Source organism: Onychostoma macrolepis, chromosome 13 (assembly GCF_012432095.1).
Source record: "Onychostoma macrolepis isolate SWU-2019 chromosome 13, ASM1243209v1, whole genome shotgun sequence".
Lineage (NCBI taxonomy): Eukaryota > Metazoa > Chordata > Actinopteri > Cypriniformes > Cyprinidae > Onychostoma > Onychostoma macrolepis.
The window spans coordinates 11,297,071-11,324,524 of NC_081167.1; the positions used below are offsets into that span (position 1 = coordinate 11,297,071).

At 37.8% G+C, this 27,454-nt stretch overlaps 3 protein-coding genes and 1 long non-coding RNA gene across 9 annotated transcripts in view; 1 reads left to right on the plus strand and 3 right to left on the minus strand.

Moving 5' to 3' along the window:
• Nucleotides 1-5,959, minus strand: part of eif2ak3 (eukaryotic translation initiation factor 2-alpha kinase 3) — a 28,972-nt gene extending 23,013 nt beyond the window's left edge. Inside the window, exon 1 of the mRNA XM_058796612.1 lies at nt 5,297-5,959. Within this exon, the coding sequence (XP_058652595.1) occupies nt 5,297-5,598 (302 nt within the window). The 5' untranslated portion in view covers nt 5,599-5,959. The remainder of the gene's footprint in view (nt 1-5,296) is intronic.
• Nucleotides 5,960-6,801: 842 nt separating this feature from the next.
• rpia (ribose 5-phosphate isomerase A (ribose 5-phosphate epimerase)) lies at nt 6,802-14,879 on the minus strand. Of its 2 annotated transcripts, XM_058795228.1 has the most exons (9): nt 14,561-14,879; nt 13,605-13,665; nt 13,470-13,525; nt 13,324-13,383; nt 11,661-11,725; nt 11,471-11,539; nt 11,096-11,237; nt 10,546-10,645; nt 6,802-7,910 (listed from the first exon to the last, which is right to left on the minus strand). In XM_058795228.1, exons 1-9 carry the CDS (start codon nt 14,729-14,731, stop codon nt 7,813-7,815), a joined length of 822 nt encoding a protein of 273 aa, XP_058651211.1. In that variant the 5' UTR covers nt 14,732-14,879; the 3' UTR covers nt 6,802-7,812. The 2 variants fall into 2 exon arrangements, with proteins under 2 accessions (XP_058651211.1, XP_058651212.1); XM_058795229.1 differs by lacking the exon at nt 13,324-13,383.
• Nucleotides 14,880-15,028: 149 nt separating this feature from the next.
• LOC131551960 (uncharacterized) lies at nt 15,029-27,434 on the plus strand. The gene is made up of 3 exons (XR_009273854.1): nt 15,029-15,160; nt 25,246-25,342; nt 25,946-27,434. It is a non-coding gene; the product is annotated as an uncharacterized LOC131551960 (long non-coding RNA).
• slc4a11 (solute carrier family 4 member 11) overlaps nt 15,816-27,454 on the minus strand; it is a 66,462-nt gene continuing 54,823 nt past the window's right edge. For all 5 annotated transcript variants that reach the window (XM_058795225.1, XM_058795223.1, XM_058795226.1 and 2 more), the window contains 7 exons: nt 23,817-24,042; nt 23,597-23,703; nt 21,644-21,809; nt 20,736-20,909; nt 20,411-20,606; nt 18,711-18,880; nt 15,816-17,870 (listed from right to left, as the gene is read on the minus strand). In XM_058795225.1, the coding sequence (XP_058651208.1) occupies nt 17,804-17,870; nt 18,711-18,880; nt 20,411-20,606; nt 20,736-20,909; nt 21,644-21,809; nt 23,597-23,703; nt 23,817-24,042 (1,106 nt within the window). In that variant the 3' untranslated portion in view covers nt 15,816-17,803. The remainder of the gene's footprint in view (nt 17,871-18,710; nt 18,881-20,410; nt 20,607-20,735; nt 20,910-21,643; nt 21,810-23,596; nt 23,704-23,816; nt 24,043-27,454) is intronic.

The following is a 27,454-nucleotide window of genomic DNA, read 5'->3' on the forward strand; positions in this document are numbered from 1 at the left end:
GTAAAAGAGAAAGGTGATCAGAAAAACTATTAAAAAAAAACAAAAAAACAATCAAATTAATAACTTAAAAGAAAATATAACCAGCATTTAAAGGGACGGTTGACCCAAAAGATTTACTCAACATCTTTCTAAATGTGTCTGAATCTGCATAAGACTCAAACTGACTTGTACAAACAACACAGAGACATTTCTCAAAATATTTAATTTTCCACAAAGAAAAAAAAAAAAAAATTGTGGGTGAACTGTGACTTTAAGGCTAATGCAACCCATTAAAGAAAGTTGCATTCATTCTAACATTGTCTCCTCCATCATGCAGAGTTTTTCTCCACGTATTGATTAAAGCATTTACCCAGTGTGTCTGAGTGTGTGTGTTTGTGTGTGTGAGAATGCTTAATCTGTCCTCTGACTCCATGTCACGTTCTGACACGCCCAAGCTGCTATCTCCATGCAGAACTATAAGCGCTTCTGCCATCTCAATTGACCTTGCTAAATTTGGTGCATCCTGCAAAACCTGCAATACAGCAATTTCACAGAAAAGCATTTCTAGCTGATTTTGATGAAGAAACTAAATTAAACAGTGAAGCACACCTGTATGATTTTTGAATAAGCTCCGACACTCGCTTTGAAAAAAAAAAAAAAAAACACCACCACAAACTTGCACAAGAAAACATAAAAGGCATGTCACACAAACTAATTCCATCATGCACAAGTCACTGTCATTTCACTCCTCTTTAACTCTCATCATCTTCCTCCTGTTTCTATCTCTCTAACGTGCGCGGTGCGGAGAAATCAAAACTCTGTCACATGGTGCTGCTCTCATCCTATTGGATGAGTCCTGGCATTGATCTAGGTGGCTGATTTGTTGTTGCTAAGCAGTGAGGAACCAAACTACAGGAAAGCCGAGGTCCTGACTACAGGGTCCTAGCGCCTTTGGTTTTGGGTCTCGATGTCCCCCCTTTACTTTCTCCCTCCTCGTCTCCCCAATCTCTCCCTCTGCCACACCTCTCCCATCTTCCCACCCATTGCTGCAGTGCAGTAAGGTGTGTCCTCTGCAACGAATGAAGAAACGGCTTAAAAAGAATCAAACCACAAACAGCAAAAATCAATCATGTCCAGAGTACGTGTTGCTACATGACTACAAGTAACACAGAATCGACATCCTTAAAAAAAAAAAACAAGCCGTTCATAAAACTGGTTCTATTTTAATGGTTTGAACAGCCTGAGAGATATTTCAAAAGTGCTCAGGTGAAGGAAAAGTTTGCATTAAAACATGCCAAGTTTGGTTCTGATTACAAGACGATAAAGTCTTATCGCAAAGTGATGAACTTCACTCCAGATCATGAGATCATATAAAACGAATCTGACAATCTTTCGCTAGTTACCTAACCATCAAATCAGACAAAAAAAGCTCACAACAACAAGCGCACGAACTCTACCCTTTCCTTTCCTTCCCTCCTGCTCTCTCTCTCTCTCTCTCTCTCTCTCTCCCAACTCAAATTCTGAGCACTTTTTCCTTCCAATCGTCTAATTGGCCAACAAGTTTGCCAGCTCAGCTCTTCTGATTGGCTGTTGCTAAGCAGTAGGCAGTTGGAGCTAGACGTCTGGCAGAGTTTGCACCAGGCAGTGGAGAAGCGGCATCACCGTGAGTGTGTATTTGTGTGTGTGTAAGAGTGAGGGCACCTCGAGCAAAGTGTTCCTTCCAAAAGGTCCCTCAGGAATCACCAGCAGTCCAAAAATACACACACCGAGGCAAAGCTGATCTACATTAGTCTATACGCCATACCTGGATCATGTTCACCAATGGAACCACCAAACCAATTTAAAGGAGAACACATACGTCCCACAAACTAATTCAGTTATCTGTGCATTTAAACAGTAATTGTGTTGCCTAGTCTTTGCTCTAACAGCAGCCTGGGAACTGGCATCTGGTTGGTTGGTTGGTTGCTTGCTTGCTTGATTCGTCTGGAAGAGCTTTACAATATGTTGTTGTTGTTGTTGTTTTTTCTTCCACCTTTGCTAGACTTAATGGACTGAGTAACAGAACATGTTGATGAGAGCATCTTCATTACAAGTGTTCCCCACAATCTTTGCTTTTGTTGTGAGTAGATCTCTCCAGGGTTAGACTCCCATTTGCCAGTCGACCATGCTGTGCAACACATAAAACTGTCCCAGGAGAACACCATCCCCCAGTAAAACTGTTCCAAGTCACGGGGAAGGCCTGAGGGTGTTGATTATCATCGCCGAGTTACTGAGAAGTGAGCACAAAGGTCTGGTTCTTGGTTCATGCATTATCAATAAAAGCCAGGCACTTGTTTGTTTATTTATATGTGATTGACGGTTGCTTGAACAGTGCACATAAATGCATGAGATGGTTTGATATTGAGGATCGTGGGGGGAAACATGTAGAAGTATGAGCGAGTGTTTTATCTTTGCAGCAGGTGTGAAGGCAGCTGCTACTCTCACCCCTGTAGAGATACCCAACCAATGCAGTGTTAAACACACTACACACTATTCCCTCGAGTGTGCATGACACATATAACTATGCCACCAGAAACAAAGACCAGCCTCTCCTTCCAGTGATATATGACTACTGTCAAGACAAAGTCCCAGGAACTTCACATTAAAGCACCATTGCTGAAGTGGTGTTTAAAACTGGATTTCCAGCGGGCTATTCATACGCACAGATAAAGCATCATTGCTCTTATCCTTTTCAACAGATCTTGTAGTGCATGGAAGTTGACACTCATATAAACCCCAACTACGTTTTTTGCTGTTGCCGTTTCTTGGATAAATGACTTTGTGGTTGGTGTAGAGTTGCAAAAAGCATGCATGATATTTTTAGTCATTTCCTCTATAACCTGCAAATGATATGAATCGTCTCCTTATTAGGCTGTTTAAAACAAGCAGCCTTTTCAATATCCAACTGAGGTGGTCCGTGCCATTCAGGTGTGCAGATAACTGCTGCTACATTGCTATCAGCAATTCCAGAGCAAAGCATGTCTCATTCATTCGAAGATGTTTTGAAGAAAGTTATTAACCAACCAGTTTTTGTGACCTGACTTCCAAAGAAGAAACCTGATACATTTCTCAAAATATCATCTTTTATGTTCCACAAACGAAAGTCTCAAGAATTTTCATTTTTGGCTAAACTATCCCTTCATATTAAAAGCTCAAAAGCAAAATTTGCAAATGTATGTCTCATTCATTCATAATTTTGCACGAAAATTGCAGATTTTGCGCTTTTAATGTAAAGGGATAGTTTACCCCAAAAATTAAAATTCTTGAGACTTTTTGTTTGTAACAAAAACGGTTTATGTTAATACCATTCTTCAAAACATCTTTTGTGTTTCACATAAGTAAATAACAGAATTTTTTATTCTCATGTGAAACATCCCTAATATCCCTTAAAAGCAAAATCAGCATTTTTTTGTGCAAAATTAATTCCCCTTAAGCTAAATTAGATATAAAAATTAATTAAAATAAATTCAAAACATAAATAAAAGTTAATTAAATTATAAATAGTTTATAATTACATATTAGAATATTTTATTTTTAAAAAAAACTATATAACAAAATATTAGCACAAAAATATTTACAAGATATCAATAAAATATTTCTTGATAAGTTCCAAAAGGTGTCTGCTTCAACACTTCCTGAACATGATAACCATAAACCTGAGTCAAATCTATATATAGCAGTTTTCAGATGTAACAGAACTGTTCATCTTTTGCCTTCAAAGGTTTCAGAAGAATCCTCAGCACTGGCAAACCGTATCCACCCTAAAATTCCTCGCTGTAGTTCAAGTGAGGGTTTCCTGCTCCTTCTCATGTTATTTTCATTTTTGGAACACAGTCTGTTCTAGGTACTTCAATGTGTTGTTGTTTTCCTATTTTACCTCTTTTTCTATAGCCTGAGCATGTTATTATCAGGACCGGACTCTGGTGCCAACTTGTGCTTGTTTGGAAAAATCCTCCATTAATGGGTGCGTCACACGTCGATGTGACAGCATGTGGATGGCAAGGCAAGGTGTGACAGATTTTTTACTGCAGTGGAGCAGATCAGGTGGTCCCAATGATATTATCAGCTCCTGTGACATATTTGTAGAACCAACATCTCCACCAAAAACAACATCCAGCTTCAGCTAACAGAAAAAAAAAAAACTTAACATTTTTACAAGGAGGGGGAAAAACATTCACTTTAAAGCTCTTAGACTAAATGTTAGATTAAAAAACAACAAACTAAAGCACCAAAACAGTTTCAATTAGTTTTAAAGCACGACCCCCGAGCTCCCCATCCACCTATTCGACACTGCTTCTCTCTAAGGTGGGGCAGAGGGCTCGGATGCGATAACACACTGTCACATCCAGTTGAGCAGAACGACAAATTCCGGCCACAAACAAAAACAAAAACATCTGGAAAGTTGGAGCGCGCGTCTGGGCGCGGGGAGACGCGTCTGTAGTTGCGCGCTGAGCAGCGGATTAAAGTGCGTCAGCGCAGCCTCCAGAGACCGCAGTCTACCGACGGACACCGGCTTCCCTTGTAATAACTGTAGTATAAACAGAGAACTAATGTCTGAAAAAAATATTTCCCATACAAACCTATTAAAAACGACATTTAAATTAAAATTTCAAAAGACGTCTCTCTCCTCTACTGGTACCGTAAACTGTCGCTTTTTGGCGTCTTTAAGTCTGTTTACAAACAACATTGAAGTCAGACTCAGTCAGGCTGACATGCATCGCACGCCCACACTCAAAACACTGCAGCAGTTCTCAAGACAGGAAGCCTCCTCAAGCTGCGATAGCAGTAAAACAAGTTTTGAACTCCAGAAAACAGTTTCGTTTATATACCATGAGGCAGTGCAAGTACATAAGGTGCTCTTTAAGTTCACAAACACACACTCAAGCCATTGAGCTCGATTGGCGAGATAAGCGTTCTGCACTGGCTCCGAGACTGCTGTCAGTCATCTGAATCGCCATAGTAACAGAAAAATTCGTAACTTATCAGATTTTTGCGTACAGGTAGCCATATTATAAATGGCAGCGTCAAGTCGATCTAAAATGATCTGCTGTCACGCGGATTTAATTTGGTCATGTAAATATTTGCACACATTTACGTGGCCCAGCGGGGAGAGGTCGACTGCTGCAAACATCCGCCCATCACGAACTCCAGCTCAGCTGCCTTACGCAAACTTTACCGAAGTTGAATAAGACTACAAAAAGCAACGTGACAACCTAAAAAGCGTGTCACGCCCAGACAAACCGAAAACTTCTGCTACGACTCGGTGGAAACTGCCTACCTCCGCTGCTTATGGAAGTTTGCGTCGCTGTCTCCAGACGGCTCTTCGCTCTCCCCGGTCGAGCCGTACTCGTCGTCCTCTACTGTCACTTCTCCGATGCCAGGGGCTCCTCCGGCGTTGTCCAGTGACCGCTCCATAACGGCGGCATGTTCCGCCGTCTTGGTGTTTGGCGTCGGAGCCACTTCGAGTTCTCTCTCTGAGAGAGACTGACTTTGCAAAGTAACCGTTAACGTTCTCAAAACAAGCAGCAGCAGCAGCAGCAGGGATGTGCACACGTTTCCAAACTGAAACCCCCTTTCCATTGGGACAAGTGGCACATGAGTAGTTAGTCAATCACATACCAAAATAAAGTGAATTTTAAAAACTAGTCTATAAAAGGCGTTTTACAATTAAACTCGTAAGCTATTGGATCTCTTTCTGTTGTCCTCTCTTAACGTAAACATGCACTCAACAGCACCATGTTATTCCCTTTATACTTGACGTTGGCCGTGCCGTGGTAACGTCAAGCCCCGCCCCGTATCCAAACGCCCATTGGCTGCGCATGAAAGCAAATCCCTGCAGTGCGCGCTGATTGGTGCTAGCGTCTGTCAAACTTCACTGCTCGTCTACTAAGCAGATTTTGATTGCGTCCCACAACTGTCGTTTACAGTGCAGTCTGTTGACGTGGTCGGCCCTCGAGCCTCTTCATTCAATTGGGCGCTTTTCTTGTCACTCAGAAATATAGGCGGGAGGAAAGGCGGTCTTCTAAAGTATATTATAGGTCACACCGTAGAGTTTTAACCAATGAAATAGTAGTGTTGGCTCCAACATGTTTCATTGGTATGTTTACGGAAACCGCGAAAGAAGTCTAGTCAACCCATTGGTTTGACAAGCTGTCAATCAAAATAATAGTTACAGTGATTTCTAATGGAGGGGCGTTGCTAATCCGTTCTGAGCGAAATTTGATTGGGTAAAAAGTACAAGGATGGAAGTAACGACGTGGCCGTTTGTTTGCGGATAAAAGTGAGGTCATGTTTGACAGTTTTATTTCCGGGACTTTTGGTATGTAAAAAGTAATGTACTCATCCGTTGCGCAAATTGTAGTAAATTCAGTGTTGTCCTTTAATTTTACTTAATTTTGTATTACGTCACTTATCGGTTTGTAATTACATCTTAACAACCATAACACTTCACAAAATAATACAAATAGTTTAGGCAACTTCAGCATTGCAGTTCACTGTGTTCACTTTTTGTAGTCATGAAGGCTGGCCATTGCGTAATGTATATGGCGCCCTCTTGTGGTTTGTTAAATAATCTTTTAACCCATTTTTGACGTAACTGAGCCACACTGGTTATAAAGCCCTTAAAACTGTCTCACAGTGTCATTTTTATATTGTTTTCCTGATTTTGTAAGAGGTAATTGTATTTTCAATCGTACTCACCCCTGGCATTGATTTTTGTATGTTCTTTCTTGTGGCATTATAAAAAAAAAAACGGGTTAAATAAAGTATGAGATGCAAAATAAATAAGATAATTTATAGTTGATTGGTCCGGTTTTAATATTGATTTTCAGTCTAGAACATAACATTTGAAAACCTCAGAATCACAGTAAAATTGGTAGAGTAAAACACATGCTGGTATTTTAAGTAGTACATACCCAAAAATCACAGTGACCTCTGTGAAGAGTTTTCATTAACAGAACTGAAAGATCAATACATGTACAGAAGATAAGGCTTTCAGCTGTGCCACCAACTCACTGCTGCTTTCATCCCTCAACAACACTGTGTTCGTGGCCACAGGCACATCGAAAAATTATACGAAAACAAAATCAATATCAAAAGCCGAGTGGCATTTCACAACTTCAAATAGTGTATTTTATCAAGGGCGGAATCCTCTGAAATGATTGATCACTTAACTAAACTAGCTGCTGTATGCTGGCAAAGGCCACTTGATTTGCTTGAGGTTTCACGTTGGAGTGTCTGAGGAAATCTGTCATAATCAGTCAACAAAACAGATTCAAAATGATCATACAAACCCAGACACTATACTAACGATGCAATGGCGTGTGACAATGTGAAGCGCTGCATGCATTTGTAAGGCTAGCAACTATGCTTTGTGAAAATATACATTTATGGAGGCAAAGACGCAAGCCACAATACTCATACAGTTGTACAGACGCCCATGTAAGACAACATTCATGGTTACGTAAAGAAGCGCAGAAGGCAAACTGACACTGTAGATGTACCATATGGACAGTCTCTGCAGACTCCAGTCCAACATAAGCAGAATTGTCCAGACAGAGGATATCAGAGGAAAAACAGGAATATCTGAAGGGACTGAAGATCTAATGTTGCATTGTTGTGTAAAAATCCATATTTCATGTGCACAGCAGCATGAGAGGTACTGATCAGACGTCTAACGGTTTCTGTAACAGAAAATAAGATAACCTGTAGGGAAAGAGCTGCCAGAGTCTGTGTATTTTAACGGCACTTGAGGTGTGCAGGCTGGTCGATCGCAAGCACAGAGGAAGGATCTTCTTAGTTGATAGGAGGGTCTCTAGTCTTGACACTCCCATCCTCCATACCGAAGTACACCCGCTCAGCCATCCCCACAAACAAACCCGTCTCAACCACACCTTTATATACATATAAAGAGAGAGAGAGAGAGAGAGAGAGAATTGATTTGTGGTTAGCAATACATACACTACAGTTCAACGGTTTGCAGTTGGTACTTTTATTCAACAAAAACAAAAAGTCACAGTAAAGACAGACAGTAAATATTTATAATTTTACGAAAGATTTATATTTCAATAAATACCATTCTTTTGAACTGTCTATTTATTAAACAATCCTAAAAAAAAAAAAAAAAAAAAAGCATCACAGTTTCCAGTTTTTCAACATTTCTTAATCAGCATACAACCCGAATTCCAGAAATGTTGGGACATTTTTTAAATTTGAATAAAATGAAGATGAAAAGACTTTCAAATCACATGAGCCAATATTGTATTCACAATAGAACACAGAGAACATAAACGTTTAAACGGAGAAATTTTACACTTTTATCCACTAAATGAGCTCATTTCAAATTTGATGCCTGCTACAGGTCGCAAAAAAGTTGGCACGGGGGCAACAAAGGGCTGAAAAAGCAAGAAATTTTGAAAAGATTCAGCTGGGAGAACATCTAGCAACTAATTAAGTTAATTGACATCAGGTCTGTAACATGATTAGCTATAAAAGGGATGTCTTAGACTAGGTTCACACAGCAGGCTAAAGTGGCCCAAATCCGACTTTTTGCCCAAATGTGACCCATATCTGATTTTCTTATGACAGTCTGAACAGCACAAATCCGATTTTTTTTTTAAATCAGGCCCAGACCACTTTCATATGTGGTCCTAAATCGGATACATATCCGATGTTTTGCAATGCGTCTTCAGTCTGAACGGCCATGTCATTTTACGTCATTGAAATGCGACAGACGTCACAATTCTGCGCTGGAGGAAATCGTGCTCTCCTTCTTAATATTCTTCTTATCACTTCGTTATTTAGGCTCCGATTGCACATTAACTTAAAAATTGCTAAATGCGCGCTAACACGAGCAGCATCCATTTTTATTTCCGCAAACACAGTGCGCTGCGTCTGACGTCACGTCTTCTGCGCATGCGGGTCACTTCAGGGCCATATACGGTTCACACATGAGACTGATGGCAGTCGCATTTAAATGACAATGTGAACAACAGCGCAAAAAATCGTATTTCAGCAAAAAATCCGATCTGAGCATTAAGACCTGCAGTGTGTACTAAGCCTTAGAGAGGCAGAGTCTCTCAGAAGTTAAGATGGGCAGAGGCTCTCCAATCTGTGAAAGTGCGTAAAAAGATTGTGGAATACTTTAAAAACAATGTTCCTCAACGTCAAATTGCAAAGGCTTTGCAAATCTCATCATCTACAGTGCATAACATCAAAAGATTCAGAGAAACTGGAGAAATCTCTGTGCATAAGGGACAAGGCCGAAGACCTTTGTTGGATGCCCGTGGTCTTCAAGCCCTCAGACGACACTGCATCACTCATCGGCATGATTCTGTCATTGACATTACTAAACGGGCCCAGGAATACTTCCAGAAACCACTGTCAGTGTAAACAATCCTCCGTACCATCTGCAGATGCCAACTAAAGCTCTATCATGCAAAAAGGAAACCATATGTCAACATGGCCCAGAAGCGCCGTCGTTTCCTGTGGGCCAAGGCTCATTGAAAATGGACTGTTGCAAAGTGGAAAAGTATTATATGGTCTGGTGAGTCCAAATTTGACATTCTTGTTGGAAATCACAGACGCCGTGTCCTCCGGGCTAAAGAGGAGGGAGACCTTCCAGAGTGTCATCAGCGTTCAGTTCAAAAGCCAGCATCTCTGATTGTGTGAGGGTGCATAAGTGTATACGGTATGGGCAGCTTGGATGTTTTGGAAGGCGCTATGAATGCTGAAATGTATTATAATGGTTTTAGAGCAACATATGTTCAGGGAAGGCCTTGTGTATTTCAGCAGGACAATGCAAAACCACATACTGCAGCTATTACAACAGCATGGCTTCGTAGTAGAAGAATCCGGGTGCTGAACTGGCCTGCCTGCAGTCCAGATCTTTCACCTGTAGAGAACATTTGGTGCATCATTAAACGAAAAATACGTCAAAGATGACCACGAACTCTTCAGCAGCTGGAAACCTATATCAGGCAAGAATGGGACCAAATTCCAACACCAAAACTCCAGAAACTCATAACCTCGTTGCCCAGACGTCTTCAAACTGTTTTGAAAAGAAGAGGAGATGCTACACCATGGTAAACAGACCCCGTCCCAACTATTCTGAGACCTGTAGCAGGCATCAAATTTGGAATGAGCTCATTTTGTGCATAAAATTGTAAAATTTCTCAGTTTAAACATTTGTTATGTTATCTATGTTCTACTGTGAATAAAATAACACCGACCAACGGCAACAGCCTAATATTAAACCGCTGTTTGTCGGGTCTTGGAATATCTAATAAGTGGAGTAATGCTGCTAAAAATTCAGCTTTGCCACTTTTAAATATATATTTAAAAGGAATTTTAAACAGTTATTTTAAATTGTTGTAATATTTCACAATATTACAATTTCTATTCTTGATCAAATAAATGCAGCCTTGGTGAGCAGAACTGAAGTTCTTTAAAAAAAAATTAAATAAAAAAAAAAACCTTACCCGCCCCAAACTTTTTAACAATCGAGAAAGGGTGTTCATCTGTACTGACCTGGGATCATCTTGATGGCTGTGTTGACTTCTTTCCAGTTCTGTGCATGCTCAAACTTCCAATCCAGGATGAAGTTACTGTTATCAGTAACCACTGGACCCTAAAGTTAAACATCATAAAGAAAAATCATCACGTGACTAGACCATCCATTTCATATAAGCGCACTACATTCCAAGCTTAATGAGGTGATTCCAAGGAACTACATGGAACAATGCTACTTTCTGGGAAATTCACGGCAAGATTTTAGAAGAAAATAAATAAGTCAAGATAGGGAGCATGTCAAAGAATAATATACTACACACTACAATTTAATACCCTAAATAGTGCAGAAATGTAATAACTTAGTTCTTTTCAATGATGAACCAAGTTCTTTGGGTTGAATCGGTTATTCAAATGAAATCAGATAAAAAGAAGTCCGTATTTTAGGGCAGGACATTGATTTTGTTTGACATATAATGTAATATAAGTATATTCTAATAAGAAGTTAAAAAAGAACCCTTAAAAATGTAAATAACATGTAATTCAAGATCCATTAGTAAGACTCTCTTACAGCTTTACTGACTGCCATCCTCAGCACAGCCTCTCCTCCAAAGCGCCGGGCAATGGCTCTGGACACCGGCACATACGCCATGGGAATGACCTCCACCGGCACACCTTTCTTCCACTGCTGCCCCAGGGCCTTCGAGTCCTTCCTACCCACACAAGCAATAAAATATCACACAAACACATCTCCACTTCTAGTGGAAGACTCTCATATAATCATAGCAATCACAGGCTGGGTTATGATGAAAGTAATTATGGGATGCTAAATATATACCAAATATTGTAGTTCAAACAATAGTACACAGAGAGTTGATTTTCTGGGAAATGCATAAAATGATGAAGTCACTTTGGATAAAAACATATACTAGACATCAATACATACCTATAGTCTGCAATGACAATAAAGTGTTTGGCACAACCAGCTACAATCTTCTCCTGGGTTAAGCATCCTCTGTTTTGAGGGAGGAAAAGAAAAGGACATGAGGCTAGACCTGATGACACCTCAGGGATTTCACACAAATTAAGAGAAATGGTAAAAATACTTGAATTAAACTTTAATTTTCCAATCATACCCTCCTCCTTTAATCAGTGTCAAAGCGGCATCAACCTCATCAGCTCCATCAATCGCTACATCCAGCTAAAAGAAACAAAGACTCAAAATCAAAATTTGATTTATTTGTTAGCTCTTCATTAATTCACAAACCCCCTGCAGTTCCCTCATAAAACTCCAGGGGTTCACAAAAAAACCCAGTTTAGGGAAAATTGATGTAATTAAATTTGGGGAACTGAACTCTTTATGCTTTTCAGGGCGTAATGGGTCCTCAGGTGATAAATTAATCCAGTCTTAGTAAAGTTTTTTGGCAAAAAGCTGTTACTTTATTTCAGCCCAACAAAATGTTACCTATTGCTATTCCAGCATCAAAGTCAAATCATACATTTAATTGCCTTTTCCAACATAGCATTTTTTTACTAAACTTTTCAATTTTATAATGGCTCTGTTTACACTTGGCATTAACATGCGACCTGTATCCAGATGTTGTCCACATACACATTGAAATGTTATCCGATCAGCGTGTCCTGGGGCCTGTACCATGATGGTGGCTGAACAAACTCAGGGTTACAGGATTAGTTTTGAGTTGACAAAACCAAACCACTCTAATCTGGCTTTGTTGGTACCATGAAGCTGATCATCAACTTTCTCTGTCAACTCAGGCTTGATCCTGAGTTAATGGAGCCCGTGCACATGAAAGTGTGACATCAGTAATGAGCAGCCAATCACATGCCTTGAAACTGTGATTCGCTTCTTATGAGAGAGTCAATGTGATTCACTACCAAAGATTAAAAGATTGAACAATATGAAGAATTTTAACATTTACACAGCAAGATGAAACGATCCATCAATGAAAGAGGAAAACATCTTACCATATAAGTGCAAGTAAAAGTTTATAGTGTTTATAATATTTATAGATATAAAAACACATTAAAAAATCTAAACTCATATGTAGTCATGTTTACAGTTATTGATTCTAAAACATTTATATTGCATATTATCTATGTTTATATTAATTTAAAATAAAAGCTTAATTACTATTAAACTAAGTTGGCTTGTGTAATGGTTTAAAGATATAATAATTATATAAATAATATAAAATTATTATAAAAAAATAATCTCTAAAAATCAGATGATTTTCTCTTTAAAAATGTTCTACTAGGTAGCGTCCTTTAATTTGGAGTAAGAGAAATTGGAGGAGTGGCTTTATTGCGTCAGAGACGTGTCACTTTGCTTGAAGCTGATTGGTCAAATTTCGGTTTGAGATCTCTAAACCAGAACATAACCTGCCCCGGAGCAGGTTAGCTGTGGAGCATAAGTTACTAGGGCGATGAACACTGCTAAAAGCCAAACCACTTTCATGACTTTGCACCGGGCCATTCTCTGCTGACTTATTTAAATATTTCACGGAAGAGACAGATCCGATCGGTTATCCAGATAGAGAAGTCAGGTGATGTTGCCAAGTGTAAAGGCACCATGTCCTGAAAGACTGATGGTCCGATCTGCTTGATCGGATCGCGGTGATCGTATGTTAATGCCAAGTGTAAACGCAGCAAATATTATCTGAGCTGTTAAGCTGTCTAAATCATCTTTTTTACTTTTTTGTATTGTCTGCCTGTTATATTGAACACTACATCTGCCCCGTTCCAGCTGCCCATCCACATGCCGTCTCGGCCCAAACTCACCTCAGGATGTCTGTCTAAATCAGACAAAGTGAGACCATGCTGCAGAATCAGCTGACGGGCCTAGATCAACACAACTTAATTAAGTTAGTTATAAAACACAAGACTTTTCTAGTGTTAAATCAAGCTCCAAATGAATGAATACTGACCTGGAAAGATGTGGGAACACACACGATATTCAGCTTCTCCTGTCTGACCCTCTCAGCTAGGAAGAAAACCGATTTTACTAATTATCACTGTTAAGAGCTCTAAGCACGAGTAGATAATATTAGATCACGTCTTACCCAGCCTGTCCACAGCATAGACGATAGTTGAGCCACTGCCCACTCCAACTACCTGATTATTCTGAAAGAGAAATTAAGAGTCAAATTTTATAGCAAAAGCATAACCCAACTAAATACAGTCATACATCAGGCCACCACAACACTAATAATAGAGCCCGAATTCATTCATTTCTTTCAACAGGGCCAGTAAAGGAGGCTCTTAACCTTCAGGAAATAGTCTGTAGCCCAAACAGTGGATCATGGCGCTAGAAACAACAAGGTCATGGGTTTGGTTTTCAGAGAGTGCATGAACTGATAAAATGTACACCTCAGGAGGTCAAACCAAATTTTATATTCACTTTTTATTTTGTATTTAAACGTTACTAAGTGCACGTTATCTAATAGGCATCTCAACAAAAAAAGTGTGCTTTTCTCTCAATTCTCTCAAAGCTACTCTCAATTTGAAAGCATGCAAGAGTTAGTTGACTCAAAGTTCGTTAATTATTTATAGTACACACAGACTGCACCCGTTAGCTATTTCCAAACATGCTAATCGCTAAAGGTTTAATTTGAGCGGAATTAGCATCTTTATCGCCTAGCTTACTGTATGTTTAAAGCAACCCGCTGCGTAAATAAACACAGGTGCTCAACTGATGCCACTTGAGCCACACTCACTTACTTTCTAACGTTAGCTGACTTCAATGTAACATCCCAGCTAGCATATCTGAAGCTGAAGTGTCACAGCGGATACTCAATAATACATACTATAATTGTCAAAGCCGTTAGCCATGTAGCAAAACACAATTACAGCAGGTCTGTTGAAGCGTATTTTAATAACGCGGGAAACATCGATATGCATCGTGTTTGCTTCTCATATTTAGTCACGCCTTCTAAAGTGTTTAAAGCGCCCGTTTATCCAGTTAAACTAGTGTAAGTAGCGTTAATGTGTCACAATGAAGGTAAATACACAACCTCACCTGTATGTGGTTGTCCACAGCAGCATAAGCTGCCAGTTTCTTGGCCTCTTCAGCCATGAGAGTGCCGTGGTGCCGCCTGCTGCCGCTACACACGTGTTGTTTCCTCGGCGGAGAGAGGAGGAGAGATCTGCAGCTGATCACCGCAAACTCAACCCACCTCCGCGGCCTCATCACACTGCGCCTCCACGACCAACACTACGCCACAATAACATACGTGCACGAGCAGAAGAGAAGCTAAACTGAACAGATATTAAAGGACACTCAACATATCAGCTGTCAGATAAGTACGAGGCAGGTGTTTTCGTAACAGTGTTGTTGGACCTAATGGCAGAGTAGAGTACGGTAGGGATTCTGATTCCGCTTGAGTCGGATCTTTCAAATGAATCAGTTGCACAGACCGTTTGAGTCGGATCTTTTCATCCAATCGGTTGAAAATACCCAGTCTGATCTTTTTATTAGAGGGAGAGAAAAAAATCGGTCAACAAATCATCGACACAATCTTGAATTGTCTTGAATTGTCTCTTTCGGACAATATTTCCGATTGAGAATCAATGACGTTTGGAGTAAACGAGAGGATTGATTGGCTGATGCGGCGAGAAGGTAACCTTAATAACTGAACAGCAAAAATATCATACATTACTTGTAGAAATATGTTTTCAGTAGTGAGTAACGTTAGAACTAAACTTTCTGAAGAGGATACAACTGTATTGAAACTGGGGTTATTACTGGGTATATTGTTTATTTAATTTTTTAAGACACACGAAATCTGGTTTTAATAGCATTTTATAAACAACATCCACCATCCAGCCGAGTTAACATATTTAAAATATATTTATATCATAATGCCTTTGAATGAGTCGAATCAAGGCTGCAATAATCAAATGAAAACATAAAACGCAATAAACACTGGTAATTGCTTAGTAAGGCTTGGTTGTAATTGTTATTATTATTATAGCCATGTGATATAAAGAACCGCTGAACGTTTTTTTGTTGTTGTTTTAGATGAATTGTTCAAATGAACCGATTCGCGGAAATGAGTCATTCCCATCTGTAGAATCTGTAATGTTGTTATTAACTATACTTAACATGACCAGTAGAGGGCAGTTAATGCCAACATTATTTTTAATTTGTGGTATTTGTAGTAAGAGCCTATAAACACAATATACCAGGGGAAAATAAAAAGAAACTGTGGCAATTAGCAATGAAATTCAACTATAGCCAGCATAAATAGAAAAGAGAGGAGAGCTGAAACAGATGGGTATCAATATATCTCTTTATTTGGCAATCAGCTTGAAATGATCTAGATTTCAGTGTATAGCATACCCCTATTAAACCCACACAATCCTTCCAATAAACATGTCTCTTATTTACCATAGTTTTTACATATTGCAGTTTACAAATTTAGCTTATCTGTTTGACAAAATCAATTCGACAATGGATCTTTTTTATGTGCTATATAAAAATCTACACAGTATACATTCATGATTAGAAAATAAAAAATAAATCCAAAACAATATTAAAACAGCACAGAACAGAACTCGTCAACATATCCCACCCAGGTGTGAGCGATCACAAATTAAAGCTGAATACTTCAATATTACAGTAAATACTGAGAGATGTCCAATGACAAACAGGATTACTGAAGGGAGGTTGTTTTTACACCAGAGGTCTGGACTCAAGGAGAATAACTATGATACCGTTACAGGGAAGATAGAGAGAGAAACAGGAATGCTGATTACGCGAGTGGTGCGAGATGTTCAAGAGAAAACCAACTTTTTCAACAGTACATCTAATCCCTCTCTCTGAAGCTTAAAGCTCTTCATGACAAAAATCAGTCGAGTCTGCTTCTCAGCTTTCTCTAATCTCATACTGCCTATGATTAAGTGCACAGGTGCTCGCTTTTTTTTTTTTTGCCCAGTTAGTCAAACCATGTCTTTCTCAATTTGTGCGCTTTCGTTTATAACGTCGCTCTCTCTAGGAATGAAACATGGTTTGATGGGTCAAAATTATCGGAGATATGTGCGTCTTCCGACTTCTTTTATTCGGAAAGATCGCGAACAACTATAAACAGTTATAAAGTAGGAATATAAAGGTACTATACCTTCATTTGACCATTATTTCTAGTTGCTTTTAATAATAACACAACAAATTACATAATAGTAATACAAATCAAAAGATTTGATGTCTTATAAAAGGCATGCCTTCTCTGTTTTAAATATATTGTGAGATGGATAGACATGAAAGTGTGCGTTTAAGTGCCTTTCTTTTGGGTATTGTTTATAATCATGCCTCTGTGTGTGTGTGTGTGTGTGTGTGTGACTGGGGAAAGTACACAGATGTGGTGTCTTGTGATGTGCAAAGCTTAAATGTCAGAGTTCATTCAGCAGTGAGTAAGGTCCGCAGAAATGCTGCTTGTTTTTTTTCCGTTTCCCTGAAACCCCAGCGCTTAGGATACATTCTCTACACATCAGTGGGTCTCCAAACTAGAAGTCTATTACCTCGAAAGAAAACTCTCTTTAGAAAACTCTAAAATATTGATAGCCTCTAATAATCCGCTGTATTGCTATGAGACACAGTTTCCTAAGGTGAGTGTATTCTTTTGGTCCATTCGTTATTACTTATTTGCACTGATATGTACCAAAATGCGCTGGAAAATCTGCCATCGACAGCTTTTTTACTTGATGTATGAGAAGTTTTGCACTGGGTGTGTGTGTGTGCGTGCGTCAACGTTCAGCATTAAGAGGTATTGCTACAGATTCAGTTCAGTCTCTTGTTCAACAGCTGTATTTGTGTTGAGAACACTATGGTCGGAGATGGAGGAAACACTTGTGTAATTTAGTCATGGCACAGTTGTCGAGAATACGTGTGATGGTTTACTACGTCTCATAAATCAAGTGTTTGTGATGCATGGATACATCAGAATAGACTAGAGAGAGAGGGGGCGGGGGGGCTTTGGTGTATTATTCAGATCATGAGAGAAGCAGTGACTGACCAAGGTCAATAGTCAAACAGTCAGACAGCGGTCTGTCGTTCTACTCTTGTTTTGAACAGGCATCTCTTCCTCCCCCTCTCTGGTTCTGTCTTCACATATCCTTCTTTTCTAATCTCTCTCTTACTCGTTCAGTGCTTCACCAGAATGTCTGCTGTTAAACACTAGAATCAGTTTGTTTTTCCTCCCAGAGTTTTGCATTTCAGAAATACAATTCCCAGAGTCCTTTGCTCAGAGGCTCAGTGTGCATGCGTTTACATGCGCTGTGCATCCATAATGTCCAGGTACTTAGCCTCGATGATCCTGGGCAGTAGATAGTTCCTGAGACAGAGACAAAATTACATACAAACACATAATTAAGAAAATGAATGAATGAATGAATGAAGCATTTATATAGCACTTTATTGTGAATTGCTATACACCCAAAGCGCTTTACAATCATATGGGGGGTGAGTCTCTTCTCAACCACCACCATATATATTTGATTTTTTAAATATTATTTTTATTAAGAAAAGCCTTTTTAACGACATTATTATAATTATTTATTAATTTATAATTATTTATTAAGAAATAAAATGATAATTATTGAAAAGGAAATCTTATTAATACATTAATTTTTTTATATATATTTAATTATTTATTAAAAGAAAGTTTTAACAAAAGTGCTTCGATTTTTTTATAATATTTGAAAGTTTTTTTGCTTACAAATCATGTGGTGCAACAAACAAAATCACATGGAGCAACCAACATGCGGGGGAAAAAATGTATAACATAAAATTGGACATGACTGACCTGTGTCAGATGTTTTTTGTTTGTGTTAGTTTTTCCAAGATAAGATAAGTTTAGGTTGTAAAATATCATGATCTGCGACTACCCAAAAATATAGTAATAATTCACAATATTTGTATTTAAAAATACATTTGACCTTGAAAATAAAGTACTGCTTCAATTTGTTTTATTAACTTTTTTATTAACTTTGAAATTTTTGAGAACTTCAAACGATTTTTTTTTTTCCTCTGCCATGAACAAGCCACACAATGTAATGCTTCATTCATCATTCTGTAACATGACCTTTAGCAAACACCATTTATTACACATGCACGTGCACAGCAAATCACACACTACACAACAGACGGGAGCTGAAGGCATTTCAGTACTCACCTGATGGGTATGAGGATAAACATCAGCAGAGGAAAGATCATCTTCATATACGGGAGAGGGTACATCCCAAACGCACACAGAAAAAGCAGCTGCACCATCTGAAGGAAAGTGAAGTAATGGATCTTCCTCTGCGGCACCTTGCGGATGTAGTGAGTGGGAGGGTAGGACGTCTGAGAAAGAGTGAAAGAGAGATAAAGAAATGAAAGAAAGGTATAGATAAGAGAAAGATAGGATAGGGTATAGCTGTCATAATGCATATAAATAATACTGTATAACCCTGAGCATCTTGACTGATGGGATTAAGATTGGTTACAGTTTGAACATTTCACTTTCACCTGGCCACATACACGAGTCTCCACAATACGGATATAAATCAGATCTATTGCTGGGCTATATGCAAATTAATGGAGATCATGTCCATGATTATGCTGGGCAGATTTTTCTACTCTTTTTTATTTTTATTTATTTTTTATTTTTTAAATCACATAGGGCAAACAGTGTTTAAGTTTGTGGTTGCTGAAGCCTCGTATCTCATCTACAATTACTTGTTCAAGTCTAGCTTATTAATGAGATCAACAAGTGTGTTTTTAATATATTAATATATTTCATTAAAAATATAATAATATGTAGTATGTAAGTGTTATGCTTAAAAACAAGTTAAAACAAAATACTGTTCAAAGATTTGGGGTCAGTAAAAAAATCTAAGAAATGAATGCTTTTATTCAGCAAGGCATTTATAAAGACATTTATAATTGAACAAAAAATTTATATTTCGAATAATGCTGTTCTATTGAACTCTCTATAGTCTATACATCAAATAATCCTGGAAAAAAATTTACTATGTATGTTTTCAACCTTGATAATTTAAAGAAATTTCTTCAGCATTTTAAAAGCATTTCTGAAGGATCATGTGACTCTAAAGACTGAAGTAATGACTGATTAAAAATTCAGCTTTGCCATCACAGGAATAAATGACATTTGAATATATATTAAAATACAAAACTGTTATTTTAAATTGCAATATTATTTCACAATCTTACTATTTTTACAGAAGTTTTTTGATTAAATAAATGCAGCCTTGGTGAGCATAAAAGCAATGTGCCAAGATGGTCAACTAATTGTCCAACAACAAACTAATCAGTTAGTAAAGTTAACAAATATTATAGTGTTATGCTTAAATGTATATTAACTTAATAGTTAAGAAAAATAGTTTCAATAGATGAAAAGTTAATAGAAAAATCAAACAATTTTGGTCGAATCAAAAATCATTTTGCTAAATCATTCTGCTTTCAGGATGTGCTTGCTTTTTTCTGCCAATTTGTATTGGATCTTTTGTTTTGAAGTCTTTGATAGCTTTGTGTAATAAAAACACTAACTAGTTGATTATGAAACATTTTGCCAATCCTTAGCATTTACACAGAAGTATGCATTTAAAACCACCTCCTGATCCGTCTCAATGCATCTTGAGGGCATTCACTCTTAGCTATCAGTTCAGTAAAAATGCACAAAGCATCCAGCCACAAAATGCATCACTTGATACAAAGACATTTCCATCCATGACAGGTAGAGGGCGCTCTGACGCTTCATTTGCACAGCGGGTGCTCTTCTCTCTCTCTCTCTCATGTGTGTTCTTATTTGTACAACACCTATGACTTTTATTTGCCTTTGTTTTCATCAAAGACTCGCGCGCACACACTTACTTGTTCTTTGAGTAGCAGAGCCATGCGGTCGCACATTTGATTGCCGTCAATGGATGTGAGAGCGATGTAGAGGAAGAGCCCATAGAGCACAGGCTTAGGAATCCACTGCAGGGGCACCGGCAGCAGAAACAAGCTCACACCTATCAGGATGTTAGCCACGAGCGAGGTCACCCGCGTCTCCTTCACACTCACTATACTACACACACGCACACGTACACACACAGAGGGTCATTTAAAACCAAGCACAGAGTGCCAATAGCTACTAGAATGACGTTTGTGCTTCACAGATTGATTGCGAGTGTAATTGTTTGTGGTGTGTGCTCACGTCTCGTAGAGGTGTCCTCCCTCCACCCTTTCCTCCACGATGGCTAGCTGTCTGACGTGTAGAGTGGAGTGTGGGAACGCTGCATGCATCCACGGCAAGCCCAGCACAGACATCAAAATATTAATCAAGCCAGACAGAGTCAGGTCCCAGTGATACGCCGTGCCCTTCAGTAACCTGTGGCACACACACACAGTCACGACTCAACAGTGTTCAACAGCGATGCCCTACCAAGACCAATGCACAATCTGACCAAGTGTCCTATTCAGGTTTAAAGCGTCCAGTTTCTAGCGATGTTTAATATGCAGCTAGGTAGAGCAGGACCAATGAGCTTTCACTGTGAATTGGGCTTCACGTTGTCATGCAATAACCTACTGTTCAAACGTTTGGGGTCTGTACCTTTTTTTTAATTGATTCAAATTAATAATGCTATTTGGCAAGGATGCAACTGATCAAAAGTGACAGCAAAGACATTTATAAAATCAAAAAAGATTGATTTTTAATAAATGCTGTTCTTTTACAATTTATGTTCATCAAAGTATGATTATTTTTTTATTTTGTTTTTTTGTGAGCACCAAATCAGCAGATTAGAATGATTATATGATCACATTATATGATCAAAGTTAGGGGGTCAAATTAAACACTTCCCTTCCATTTTAAGTTTTCCTTCACCAACTTGCTTAGCCTTCATTATGGTAATGATAATTTGCATAAATATTAACCATGTTGTGTTGCTCATTTGTTGCTCTTTGAAAATAAATGGGCAGCTTGTCGCTTTATCACATTGTGCCTGGTTAGGTTCATGTTTAGTTCATTTTAATCTGTAGTTTTCTGTAATGAAGCCACTTGTATGAGTGGGATAGGATCTCAAAACACAAGTTTAGCTGAAACTAATTTGAAAAGACATGAACCTGTTTTCGGGTGCATTGGTGAGAGAAACGACGATGTTCTGGTCGATGAAGATGAGGAGAAACAGGAGGAAGCCCAGACCCATTGCACTCAGAACACTCGCTCCACTCAGCTTATCCAGCGGGGCTATTTGAAACACCGGACCTTCATGGAAGTTAAACACCGGCACTGGAAGAGAGCAAATAACAGAGTGAACCTCAGATCACAACCCATTGCAGACCCTCTGACACAAACCAGGCCCTCCAGCATAGTGTGATTAAATCTACAGCAAACACTCATCAATGATTTTCCTCACGGATTATTTCTTGCAATCACAAACGTCACTTTATAATACTGAAAAAGCGATTTCTATTGGGGGGAAAAGTTGCAGCAAAAAAGGGCCCTTTGTCTTAACAGTAAGCCTGTCAGGAAGCACATTTGTAGTAGAACAAATCTAAAAATTACCACATTTAATTGAAATCCTACATTTATCACAACTTATGATATTTTTATAGAAAAAGTAACAATAGCACAATTATAAAGAGTACTTACATACATCTACAGGAAAAAGAAATGAGGTACACATTAATATGTTCATAGGAAGGTATGTTACTGTGTCAGCATATCATTTGTTTTTGCTTTTTTTTTTACCTATTAATTTATCATAGAGTAAGTTAATTACAAAAATACAACCCAATGTTTATTTTTTCCCACATAAAGTGTGAAGTAGCCCTGAATTTACATTATTTAGAAGAAAACATTGGGCAGGATATGAAATAAAATACAAATAAATTTGGGGACTATATATAGCACACAACACTACAGCAAAGTTTTGGACTGTTTGGCCATTTCTTGCAAAAGCAGGCCTTTTTTGAGAGGTTGTGATTTGATTTGATCTAATTTGGAATATGAGCCTCTTGACTGCAGCAGTGGAGCGCTGAGTGAACGTTTAAAGAGCCTGAGGTAAGAAGTAAAATCTCACTCTGATAACCAAGTTCAACTCCCACACCAAACTGATGACAGAGGAGTTGGAGGAATAATGTAGTGATAGTCGGAGTGAGTGGCTTTGCTGTAATGTGCTGGCAGTAAGAGAGGGAGAGTACAGGCAGTGTGTGTGCGAGTGTGTGTTTGTGTGAATGTCTAAGGGTTGGTAGGGGCGCACATTTTGGCAAGCCTTCCTGGACACAAACTGAGCCAAAATTTAACTGATTCTCAGTACGAAATCTTTTCTGCTATTTGCATGTAATTTCAAAATTGCTGCTTAAATGCTGCATTTTGACATATTGAAGATAATCCCCCAATATGATTAAAAAATTTACATAGTAAAGCAGTTTTATCATTATGAGTGTTTTGATTTTTCTCTGCTTAAATTATACCATAAATGAGCTCACATTTTTTATCTTGTTTTAAATACTATTATCATGATTAAAACAAAAAACTGAATAATACTGAATGACTAATACGAAGTGAAATAATATAATGAATACAAAAATAACAATGTAAATTATGAAGAATGTTTCATGTCAAATAAAAAAATAACAATAGCAAAAAACAACATTAATAAGTAATAATGATAAAAATATCTAATATAATCTAACTAATATAAAAAATAACACTACTAACAAAACACTAATCATAAATATTAATACAATGAGAAAAAATAATAAAACACAAAAATGTAAAATGAGAATTTAAATAATATAATATAATTCAAATAAAATAGATCTAATTAATAGTAAGAAATGCAAAGAAAAACTAATAAATAATACTAACTAATGCCAGAAAAGGTTCAAAATAGTTTCTGGAAGGTTAAAACAAAGATTTTTTTTTTTTTTTTGGAGTGACATTATTGTACTTGCCAAATGTTTTGGATATAAATGACCAATCATCAAATGAAAAATTGAAGAGCTGTAATGTTTGCACATGTATATGTTAGTGTCTCTGTGTGTGCAACATGAACACATATAGTGACTCACAGGCAATGTCGTTGAAGACGTATGATCCCACATAAGAGAAGACAAGCACTGAGATAGGCAGAGCACAGTCGGACAGAATCTCTCTCATCTTCACATGCAGAAACGGACTGCCAGGAGAAATGAAAGATGGGGGTGTCAAAACAGTCTTCTATCACTCTTTAAAATCCCCATCAGTGTGTGTGTGTGTGTGTGTGTGTGTGAGACAGGGAGAGCTCCTCACCTCCTCCTGAACTGGTACAGTGTGTACCCCACCCACAGTGTGCCTAGCATGAGGAGCACAAAGAGAAGAGGCCGTGCCCGCGTGCACAGAATGAAGGATTCTGGGAGGGTCACGGGCCCTGTCTCTGTCAGGTTCAGTTCCCCTAAATGTAAACTTCCACTGATGCGATTCAGCTCTGCCGCACTCCCATTGGCCAAAGTGGGAGCATGATAGTACTCATGAAAGACTGTAAAAGAGATATCAACATAAGGTCACAATTTATATACTGAATGTACAGTACACAGTATGTCAAAAATCAGAGTTTACTATATGCATTGTGTAAATGTTTTTCAATCATCAATATGAACAACTTTCAAAGCATAACATTTTTTTTTCTGTGCCACGTCTTAAATTATTTCAAGTATTGATGGAAAAACACAATTGGCTCAAGTAAAATTATTGATACAGTTGCCAAACATTGTGAGGATCACTATTAAAAATACTTTCAAACTACTAAATTTCATAAATTAAAAAAAAACAAAAAAAATTAAATATCAGTTATTTGTTTTATTATTATTTTATTTTCTCTTTCTAAGATAAACAATCTTTTCCATTGTACTGATTAAAAAATACAGTATATATATACTGTAAGTCTAAAATTCATGTTTACCGCATGTAATGTGTAGAAGTATTGAAAGTGACAGACTTTTAAAGTGTAACATTTTTATTGAAGAATTGGTTTGAACAATCATGATTATTGATGGAATTTTGTAGAATCTTGTTTACTGCAAATAGCATCAACCAATGCAACAATTGCATTTTTGGCAATGCAACAATTCATATAACTGGCAAATGTAATGGTTTCTACAAAAAAATGTTTTTATTTATTTATAATTGTAATAATACAAAATATTAATTATTATTATTATTATTATTATTTTCAACTGTACTGGTAAGACTGCTTATAAAGTACAGTCTAAAACCATCTTTTATGTTTGTTGTGTGTAAACGTTTTGAAGTCGTCAGCATGAGTGGCTTCCAAAGCGTAACATTTTTCCTGCGCCACATCTTTATTGAATAATTGGTTTAAACGATCACGATTATTGGCGGAATTTTTGTGGAATCTTGTTTACTGCCAATAACATCAACCATTGCTTTCTGCTGATAACACATGCGCATTGTTTCGGTTCATGCACATTTTTGGGATGTCTTTCTTGAACGGCCTGTTTCACATCACAGCAGAGCATTTCAAAGGAAGTGGGGTCAGGACTCTAATTTGGCCATTGTGAAGTGCTGAATTTCTTTTGTTTGAAGCGTTCTGTTGTTGATTTACTCCTGTGTTTTGGATCATTGTCATGTTGAATGACCCAACTTCTTTTGAGTTTCAGATCACAAACAGACGCTCTGACATTCTGCTCCTGATATAACTAAGAATTCGTTGTTCCCTCAGTGACTCCAAGCCGTCCAGGCCCTGAGGCAGCAAAACAGCCCCATATCATTACACTCGCCCCACAATCCTTCACAGCCGCAATGATGTTTTGGCAATGGTATGGAGAGTTTTGTGTTATTTTAGGTATATGGAAAAAATTTAAATTAATAGTCTGTCTTGGGGTGGGGGATGATTCAGAACACCTCATGTCTGATCTTGCCTCATAACCAACTCTCACAAGTGCAAATGACACCACTATCATAATGCATTATGTTGGCCACTACTAAAAAAAAGCAATTTGTTTTGTTTAAATGATTAATTTTATATTAACACGTTTAATCATTTAATTTAAGTTTTAATTGTTATTATTATTTTTTCCATCATTACCATCATTACCGTTTTTAACAGAACAGTTATTTTTCTTTATGTGTCTATTGGAATATGTGACCTTATTGCATATGTGGCAATTTAAAAAGCAATTCAAAAATAATCACATTATCTTACTTTAATTTTGTGGTGCATTACTGATTAAATAGGTTAGTAATTAACCATTTGTACAGTATATATTTATTTATTAGCTACATCTCTGGTTCAGTGTCACTTCTTTAGAGGTGCAATGATTTTTCCTTGAAACTGGTACAGTATTTGTAGCACGGCAGTTTTTAGGGAACGCTTGTTTTTATTTTACAGGCAAGTGACACTTGTTTTCTATTTATTGAAGCTGTTTCAGCACACATCAGACTGGCTTCATCTTCTAGAAAACACAGCAATGGTGCTGAACTGATGGTGCTAATCTGCCTGACTGGAGGCATAAATCTTCCGAAATCCTTTGCAAACATTGAGTTTTATGAGTTCTTCTTTTGAGGTTTCCTGAAGTCCCTTTTGATCAGTCTAGATTGCTCTTGAGCACAATTGTTTGCTGAGGAGCAACTAACATGCTGCTTTCCATTCAGGATGGCAGGTCAAACCCACAGCTGAGTCCAATTACCTTTTTTTCAAAAGGTCATTATAGTAGAGGTTATCTTGATTGTTTAACACATTTGTCCAATAAAGACACGGCACTGCAAAATGGTTTGTGTCTGTGGTTCTAAATAAGGCCAGTCACAAGGGGAATCTGTCACCTAAAAATATTATTCAGCAACTGTAAGGTTTTAAGTATTTGAAACATTAGCCCCTTTGACACAGCAATACCAGTAAATTGCTGTAAAATGAACAGAACGACTTTACCGGTAAATACAAAAATGCACTGTTGTACAAATGTACAAATGTACAATGTAAAAACATGTATCTACACAATAAGTGCATTGTATCAAATGATTAATTTAAATGCAAGTACATAGAAGTTAAGGCCACCTAATAAAAAAGTGGGACCAATTGATCAATATTATCAGTAAAGAAATGTACATTATTACAAAAGATTTTTATTTAAAATAAATGTTCTTCTTTTGAACTTTCTATTCATCAAAGAATCCTGAAATAAATGTATCATGGTGTCCACCAAAATATTAAATGGCATAACTGTTTTCAACAGTGATAAAATGTTTCTTGGAATCAGCAAATTGGCCATATGCATGTAAAATTAGAGACGCAACAGTATATCTATTTTAACTGAAAGCACTGCCCTCTCTGCCACTCACTGAACAGAGCAGCCACAGAGGGAGAAGTGTGTGCACGCTGGGAAAGCAAGACCTCACGCTCGTGCGGCAGTACCGGCGAGTCTCAGAAACTAAATAAGGTTTTTCCAAGAAGTCGCTGGATTTGTCACTAGGCATTTTTTGGAAGAAAAAAAGAGTCACTGGAGGGTCTCAAAAGTCACTAAATCTAGCGACAAAGCAGATAACGACTGCTAAAAATTCAGCTTTGCCATCACAGGAATAAATTACATTTAAAATGAAAATAGAAAATAGTTAATGATGGTTCTATGCATCAATTCAGGATCTGATGAAGGCAGGTCTGAATGCAAGCTTGCAGTCGATTGTAAAAAATGATTGGATAAATGTGACAGCATCTTTCCATTATCACTAAACAGCCTCATGTGTTAAATGAGCTGTATCGTTTTTCCTGGGCAGCAACAATGAAAATCTTGATTTTACAGCGTAACAACTAGCCCAAGTCTCCCCAGTATTTCTTATTAAGATCAGACTGTAATCTAAGAATCATTCAGTTCAGAAATCCAGATTGTTTAAAGGGTTTGGTTGTGTATATACAGTATGTGTGTATGTAGCACTCA